Source organism: Nelumbo lutea, chromosome 1, assembly GCF_056320005.1.
Source record: "Nelumbo lutea isolate HS-2025 chromosome 1, American lotus-T2T, whole genome shotgun sequence".
NCBI classification, from domain to species: Eukaryota; Viridiplantae; Streptophyta; class Magnoliopsida; order Proteales; family Nelumbonaceae; genus Nelumbo; species Nelumbo lutea.
Window position 1 is genome coordinate 129,720,930 of NC_142684.1, and position 8,992 is coordinate 129,729,921.

Below are 8,992 nucleotides of genomic sequence, written 5' to 3' on the forward strand. Positions count from 1 at the left end.
CAATTTCATATATGTAATGGTTAGGAATTGCATACATACCAAACATCTTAATAAACAGTAATTTGATATAGTTGGACTGGAGTATACATTTTAAGTTGGCTCAATCAAATAGTTGAGCCATTCCCCTCGATTCAGACATAATAATACCACACACACAAGAAAAAAAAAAAAAAAACGAATAGCTAAAAACAAAAAATGGGGATGCATTCAAGTGATGTCTACTTGGAAGAATTGTATGAAAGAAAGCCATTTGAAGGTCAATTCATCAACTAGTCCTAATTTTGTGATTTGGGGTGATGCTTGAAGCTTCAGAATTTTTTAATAGCACAAAAAATAATACATAAATCAGATATTAAAATCGTCGCCACCACTCACCAGTTGATGAGCTTGTAATTTTCCTCTGAGTAATGAAAATTGGCTTATGCCTTTTTAAAAAAATGCAAAAATTCTGGTGTGGGCTTCATTCTGGGCCTAATCTATCAAATGGTGGGTCACCGGTTCTCACTCAGGGTATACAATCAACTACCAGTCTTCGTGTCTTCATGGGTCCAAGCCCAGGATGGACCCAACATTCGCCGTCCCCGGTTTTTCGTATTTCCGGGCAGCGCAAAGCGTGGTAAAAAAACTGTCAGTTTCACGTGAAAACAACTTATTAGGAAATATTTTTACTGCTGGTAACACCTGTTGCTTTCAAACTTTCCGATAAAAAATAAATAAAAAAAAATCTTCTGATCCAGCGGGAGCGCTCACGCGAATTTCACCTGCGACTCCTATCGTGTTCGTCATCCATTGGCTCAAAATTTTGAAAGTATAGTGAGTGTCTATCCAAAGTGATCGCTCCCGCACTAACATTCCCCTCTTTCCAATTTCAGCGATGCCAAACAATACTCCAAACTGTACATCCTATACGTGGCTCAGTTTCATTAGTTATCAGTACCGGGAATCCGCCGTGGCGAACAGAGCGGTGGGACCAACATCCGCCTGCGTTTCTGGCTCCCAGAAATATTTCTGCTGCCGCCCGTGTGTCCTCTTCATAACTTCTCTCTCATTTCTCCTTTTCTATTTGCCGTCTGACAGAGAGAGGAATCTTCAAACCAACAGAGAAACGAAGCCAAAAGGCGAGAAACCCTAAGTTTGCAGATTGGCCATGGCTTCCCCTAAAGAGCGCGAGAGCTTCGTTTACATCGCCAAGCTCGCCGAACAGGCCGAGCGCTATGAAGGTTAGGGTTCTCTTTCTCCCTCTCTGGATCTCGTGTTTGAATTTATGTCGTTTCTGACTTCTGAGTTATCGATGAAAGATGGGTTTTTTACGTCACGTTTTTCGTTTTGGGCAGAAATGGTCGATTCGATGAAGAAAGTCGCGAAGCTCGACGTTGAATTGACTGTGGAGGAGCGAAATCTGCTCTCAGTCGGCTACAAGAACGTGATTGGGGCTCGGAGGGCTTCGTGGAGAATCCTTTCCTCTATTGAGCAGAAGGAGGAAGCCAAAGGGAACGAGCAGAATGCGAAGCGGATTAAGGAGTACCGGCAGAAGGTTGAATCCGAGCTCTCCAATATCTGCAACGATATTATGACTGTGATCGATGAACATCTCATTCCTTCCTCGACTGCTGGAGAATCTAGCGTTTTCTACTACAAGATGTGAGGGATCTTATTGCTTTTGAGTTTTGATGATCTGTTTGCAGTTTCTATTTTGATTTGGTGGGGTTTCGAGGTGTTTTAGGGCATTGAGTTGTGGTTGGTTGCAGGAAGGGGGATTACTATCGTTATCTTGCGGAGTTCAAGACTGGTAATGAGAGGAAAGAGGCTGCTGATCAGTCACTGAAAGCTTATCAGGTGTGTGGCTTTTGGTTTTCTGTTCTTTGTGGAAAGATTTTTGGGCATTCCAGTGACATTTCTAATGCGATCAAAGGGACCTCTTCGCTTGCCTAATATGTGCTTGTTTTACGCGGTGAATCAACTTTTGGTCTAACTGCTAATTTTAAATATGTCCATAATTCTATGTTCTTATCTTATTGTAAGATGGTGCAGTGCTTGATCAAGACTACACTTTGAACACTGCCTCTTGGTAATTGCTTAGCTTGAATACATTCAAATGACTAAATTCTTCTAAGTTTTTTTTTTTTTAATTGAGAACTTTATCTTTGATAGAAATTCGTGTAATACTTATATTCATGCATTTCTAAGCATAGAAGAATGACGTTTATTGAGATTTCTCTGGAGACACTTATGAATAACGTTTATTTATATAGTCTTCAATGTGCATATTTATGCTATTTCTATTAGGAGCTGCACTCTTCTTTGGCCATTTAAAACAATTATCATTCTTGTTACTTAGTTTTTTGAGATCTCTTTGTATATGCTGTTGTCCATTTAAAACAATTATCTTTCTATGCGCCTTGGTCATTTCATTTTTCTTGGAAATTCTATTAGAATTCATACCCCAAAGTCAGGTTCTAGGAAAGTAGGAATGTTAAGTGGCCAGGAATGCTCAAAGACCTCTCCCCTCCCCCCACCTGTCGCAAGGGCAGCGCATGTTGTCTTGATTAACCCAATTAACCCTTGCTAATTGAGGTTAGGTTTTCAGGTCACAGTTGGCTCTAATCTATACTATACTTGCTACCCCACCAATAAGTGTTGTGAACCTTGCTAGTTTGTTAACAAAGATAGAAAAACAGTTAAATAAAATAATGACTTAGTACATTATAATTGACTGTGAGGTTGGAAGTATGTGCTCCTGGTGAATGATAGCGTCAGTAGTAAAGCAAACACACACATTCCTTTGTGCTGTTTGATTCTATTGGTCTATGGTGGTTGAGGTCCAATTCCTGTTTCTACCCTGCTATGAAGATCCCATTGTTTTGCATTATTTGGATTTAAACTTTATATTATCTAGGTAAGTTTGTTGCTATTAATACCTTTTCAAGTCAAAGAACTGTTTAACATGATCATCCTTGCCAAGAAAACTTGGTTGTTAAACAATAAATGGAATGGATGTTGCTGCATAGCATTTAATGACTCTGCTTTTTGTTGTGCCATCTATCCGCAGGCGGCCTCCAGTGCAGCAGAATCTGGTTTGTCTCCTACACATCCTATTCGGTTGGGTTTGGCATTGAATTTCTCAGTCTTTTATTATGAGATTATGAACTCACCTGAAAAGTAAGCTCAAAAGTTTCTTAATCCTATAGAATTTGATCTTTTCATTGAACCCATATCTCAGTGAAACCTGATCTCTCAGGGCTTGCCATCTTGCCAAGCAAGCTTTTGATGAAGCTATATCTGAGCTGGACACCCTGAGCGAGGAGTCTTACAAGGATAGCACTTTGATTATGCAACTCCTGAGAGACAATCTCACTTTATGGACTTCTGACATTCCAGAAGATGGAGGTAATTTGTGTGTGTGTGTGTGTTATCCAAGGCCGAACAACTCGGTTCTTTATGTTGTTCTATTCATTTTCCATCCTTGAAATTTGTTAGTCTAATATAATTACCTGGACAATTCTTCTTTCTATTTCAATTACCTTTTTAAAATCTTGTTGACCCTCTTTCCAGTAGTTATTTTTAGGTTGGGGTTGTTTTGTTCTTGATTTATGTTTTGGAGTACTTACCTTTTTTCTTTGTATGATTGTAGTTGATATCTTTGGCTTTACAGAAGATAGTCTCTGATCCCTCTATAGGCATGCTAACCTTGCCAAGTGTTTATATGGGATATCGTGTTGAGAAATCACTCATGTGATTAGTCAAATTGGATCTGGACCTAGATCATTTAGCTCCCCTTGGTCAAATAGCAAAAAGATTAGAAAATTTATAGTGCTATGGAATTTTCTTTTTGTCTGGATTTGTTGCTCAATGCCCATATATTTACCCCTGTTTATAAAGTTAGCTTGCTAAACAGTAGAAATGACTGGACAATGAATATTACTCTGTTATGCTATTAAAAAAAAGTCTGCTAAGCATAATAAAAAGGCCATTATCCAATGTTGGTCCCAGCTATCTAGAGTCTTACAATTTATGATACAATTCACGAGTCAAATCATGAATCCTAAGGGTTTATATTAAAATATTTCTCTGAATCATTTTATACAAAAATCTTACATTTTTTTGAATCCTATGATTTGATTCATGAATCTAATGATTTGTGTGATTCATACTATTTGAATCAATTGAATTAAGACTTGGTCATCTACTTTGTCATCTCTCTATTTCTTTTAAGTTTTCAAGTGGGACTTGTTTTAAAACCCTACTAGAAAATGAACTTGATTATATCATCTTAGGTTTCTTGTGTACAAGTGCTAAACTCTAGCATTGTATGTATAAAATGAACTTGAAAATGAGATTAATATTTGTATGTTGTGTACTAAAATAAAAGTATACTATTGCACCTTAAGCTGTTTAATTTGAGGATCTTGTTTTCTTTTATTTGTCCACTAAGATTAGCACTTTGGAGAACCTTTGTGTTATCATCGTGAAGATTTTAATTGTCACTTATGCCTTTGATACGTTCTATATGATGAACCATTCAGTGGAAAGTGTATGATTGTGGTATGGGTGTTTCCGAAGAAGTCTGCCCAAGAGTCCAGGCTATTGGTTCCCAGAACGTGGTGTTCGTCTCAGAAGAGGGATTGTAGGAATGCAATTTTTTTCTTTGATGTTGTCTGGTTTGTTGGTTCTCAGATCATTGTCCAGATGATGGAGAGATCAAATGTTGGTTTCTCTCTCTTGGTTTAACCTGTCAAAGCCAAAATTTAGAAGGTTGGAGGGAAATAGATTTCTCCTCATCTTTTCTTTTGAGTTAGAAGCGACTGGAGCACTTCATTTGGGGGTCTCTTGGTTGAATGGACAGTAGGTAGTCTTGTCTTGTTGGTCCCCTGTGGGCTACTCCAAGAAACAGAAGGTTGGTTATGGCCATTGGTGGGTACGGGTTTTTGGAGTTCCTCTTCATGTGTGGTGCCCAACAGTCTTTAAGGAAATAGGTGATGCAGCAGGGGGTTTCATCGCTACTGATCAGGAGAACCTCTCCTGGAGCAAGCTTGATTCCCTACGTCTGCTCATTTGGATTAGAGGAGTCTGTGATATCCCCAAGTTCATCGAGCTAGTGGTCATGGACCTCTATTGGGTTGCAGCATTCCTTGTTTTCTAATAGCAGATCTACAGTGAAGCAGAGGGAAAAGGAGCCTGCCTTTGTGATGCCGTTGGGACAGGTTGCTTCCCAAAACAAAGTGTTCTCCTCTGTTCAGCGTCCAACTCAGTTAGTCCATTCCGCTTGCTTGGGAAGGAGAAAATGCAGACGACGGTCTAGGAAGAAGAGATAAAGTAATACTTCCGAATCAATCACTGTAGGTGTGCCTTTGGTCGACGAAATGGAAGATAGATCACTTCAAACAGCTTCGATGGTCCCCAATCTCCAGGTGGTTCTGTTGTCCGATTCGTCCAGTTGGTCATCCAATTCACAAGTGTACATCTCAAATTTTGAATGTGTGCCTTGTTTGAATTCTTCGCAGTTGAGATTAGAAAATCATTTCGGAGGTGTGACTTGCCTCCATTGGGGGCCCAACTTGGCAATGTGAATAAGGCCATTATCATTCCTCCACTTTCAGTGATTGGACCAGAGGTGGGCCCTTCACTGTTTCATGGTTCTCTAAGCCCAAAACTGTTGCAATCCTCTTTGGATTGGTTCCTTTGGGCCAAGTGTGGGAAAGATTTAATTGTTTGATGGGGCCCAACAAGAGTGACCGTGTCCTCTTGTTGGCCAGCCTCAAGAAAGTCCCCTTGAACCTAACACTAATAGCTCCTTGATTGAGTTAGCTGCTCACTCCGAACAGAACTCAGAAGATGTTTCTCATCTAAATTCTCCCTGCCTCATTGCCTCAAAGGTTCAGGTTGAGAGTTCGGGTTGTGAAAACTCTCAACGAATAGCAGCATTTTCTAGTTCAATTTGCAGCATTGTGGAACAACGGGTTGAACAATTGTTAACTCTTGGCAATTTCCTGGGAGTTTCCTTCGATGCTGGTCAAAAAGATCAAGTTAGCGAGTAGCTAAGGGATAGGGAAAGTGATTTTCAGAGATCCCAAGTGCAATGCCCGAATGGTGGGTCTAGCTCCAAAGCTGGGTCTGATTCTCTTAGTGCTAGTTCTGATGTTTCTGTTGATAGTTTGGATTATCTCCCAGGGTGGAGGTCCAGAAATATTGCAGATTTTTACGATGTAATAGTTGCTACACCCGTTTCTAGGGGTGCTTGTAGCACGAGGGGAGGGGCAGAAGAGGCAGAGGAAGGTCCTCACTCCCGGTTTATCTTTTGTGGTGGTTTTGTTCGATTTTGGGGTCAAAGTTGCCCAGCATTGTGGTCTGCTTTGGTGGGCCTTGGCTTTGCTTTGTTTGGGTTTTGCTACTGGCTGTTTTGTTTTTATGTTGCGGAGCTACTGAGCTAGCCCTTGGCACCTCCTCTAGTATATGACTTGTATGCTTTTTTCTCTCCTTTTATTTAATACATTATCTTTCTCAATATTATATATATATATATATACCTTTCTTTTGGTACATTTTTGTGTCATGGATTCTCCTATATTGATGTGCTCTTCATGTTAAATGAACATAGGACCTTGAAACCCCTTATTTGATATAAATGAACATTTTGTATACAAATGAATTCCATCATTGTTCTCTAGGTGCATGATGATGGAATTCATACAACATGAAATGTGTTTTTAGTAATAGATACTGCTTTGGACACGTATTTCTGGATTTCTAAGGTCCTTTCTAAGCAACACTGGGGTATGTGTGCATCTACAGATGTGCTAAATGATTTTTAAGTATTATGCTTTGACTTTTTACAGGTGCTTCTTGCATTTGATTATATCTGTCGGGTGAAACTGAACCTTGATGGAAGCTCTGTAGGTCAGTCAGGTCCTTCTGGAGTTGGGGTGCTTTTAGAGATGAGGAAGAGTTTTGGCCCTTGAGTCTGACCCGATTGGGGTATGTGACTAAGAGCAGAAGGGATGGCCTTACTCCAAGATTGATTAAACAGTTGGGACTTCAATAGATATAAGTGGAGGGGTACTCCAAGTTGGTAGTAGGCTGGATGCAAATGAATAGCTAGAGAACCTGGACCTTTAGACAACCTATAACTCTATAAGGGAAATCTTGAACTTGACAAGGGAGGTTAGGGTGCAATTTAGGTGGATTAGAAGATCTGTAAATGGAATGGCTGACACTTCAGCAGAGCAAGTAATTAATTAATATGGAGGCTTTGCTTTGGGCCGGTTTGTAAGTCTGACATAATTTGAGAGACCACCATCCTATCATTGGGTGGTGATAGTTGTAATCTCTTATTTTAATTGATGAAAGTTACCTTTTCCTATCAACAAAAAATAAATAAATGTGATTTGATATTAGAGCCTAATATTCACTCACCGTTTCATCTTTTAGAGCCTGGTAGGGTTATATTTTAACCCGATGAATGTAGAGCCTGGGAAGGCTTGGGTTGAGCATTTGTTGAAACAAATTTCAAGGGGCCCAGTCCCAGTGAGGTGTCCAAGTACTTGTATTTACTATCCTTTAAAATCAGTTGTACCTTCACCCAATGCAACTTCTGGTGTTACAGTTGTAGTTTGTCTCTAATGGCTACAATTGACTATTTTTCTACAGCTGTGGTTTTTTTTTGGTTCTACCCAGTAACCACTACAGAGTTCTAGTTTGCTTTAACTCGTTATTTGTTGCAGCAGAGGATGCACAGAAGATGGACAGCTCTGCTAAAGCTGGTGGAGGTGAAGACGCAGAGGTTAGTTACATTCATATTACTCCACATTTATTAGTTTGATGGTGCTATTGAAAATTTTGTTTGACATCTACTGTGACTATTTTTGCCTTGCAGTGAGGGGAATACAGCCATAGAGACAGCTGCTACATGTAAAACAGGGAGGAGGACGTTCCCTGCTATCTTCTCATGTCTGGGATCCTGTTTCCTTAACCATAAGGATGATTTCAGATTTCTATGGTTTTGGTTCCTTATTGTGTGGTTATTATTTATGTTATCATAATAGTTTGATGTTTTGGACTTTGGTCGGTCCTGTTTGCACCCTCCAGGTCTTTTACCATCCGCCATTGTGGACGGAATTTAGAGGGTTGGTGTGGCTGCTTTAGGAGATTTTCTTCTTTTATGAAAATTGCGACGAAGTTCAGAGTTCAGACGGAAGACGAAACCACTGCTACCCAATTTTCTTTTTCTTGTTCCTTTTTTCTTTCCTAATTGTTGTTTTTGTCCTTTTTGAACTTAAATGTAAAACCCGTATTTTCCACAGCTAAGCCGTGATTGATCTTTGTGGTTGGTGACCATATCATTTTAAAACATTTAATTCAAAGGCTGTTATAAACATCAATGGTTCGTTGATATAGAATAATAGAATCTACTATTGATTCGTATGACGTATTTTAAAAACATTTAGTCCACACCTAATTGTTCTTTTTGATGGGCAAGTTGTATGGCTCCATCTCCTACTAGTTGGATTATGTCAGAGCCAGGCAGCCAACACATGTCGAGTCCAATCGAAACAAAAATTCCCCGAGTCGATGGTCTAGTGTCTTCTATTTTGGGATTAGTGATTAACTGATTACCGGCTACCGGGTTTTGCTGTATTGTAATCAGTGGGAGCAATAACAATAAATATTTTTCTTGTTGATTCACGAATTCCCTTCACGGTCACTGGCTTCGTTGGGGAATTTCACTTCTTGTCTAAAATCTAGTCGGAAAACTCAGAAGAGGTTCAAAGTATCGTTACGTATTGGCTCGTATTGGCCGATATGTATCGTTCCGGAACCCTTTCAATATGCCTTTACAGTGGGTGTATTGGGGGTCTTACCAGTTCAGGGGATGGAGGGGTTTTAGACCAATTTTTTTGAATCAGTCTTGAAAAAAATAAAAGTATTGAAACACCCGATGCGCTCCTACCAGCGTATTGGGTGTATTGATGTTTTGAACCTTGTTAAGAAGTCAGAA

General features: G+C 39.7%; 1 protein-coding gene across 2 annotated transcripts; it reads left to right on the top strand.

The window, feature by feature from the left end:
• The first annotated feature begins 842 nt into the window (after positions 1 to 842).
• Positions 843 to 8,331, top strand: LOC148877531 (14-3-3-like protein D). Of its 2 annotated transcripts, none has more exons than XM_088942116.1 (7): positions 843 to 1,220; positions 1,335 to 1,641; positions 1,749 to 1,836; positions 3,050 to 3,159; positions 3,239 to 3,387; positions 7,722 to 7,777; positions 7,871 to 8,331. In XM_088942116.1, exons 1-7 carry the CDS (start codon positions 1,148 to 1,150, stop codon positions 7,871 to 7,873), a joined length of 786 nt encoding a protein of 261 aa, XP_088798242.1. In that variant the 5' UTR covers positions 843 to 1,147; the 3' UTR covers positions 7,874 to 8,331. The 2 variants fall into 2 exon arrangements, with proteins under 2 accessions (XP_088798242.1, XP_088798241.1); XM_088942115.1 differs by having other exon boundaries at positions 967 to 1,220; positions 7,719 to 7,777.
• The last annotated feature ends 661 nt before the right edge of the window (positions 8,332 to 8,992 follow it).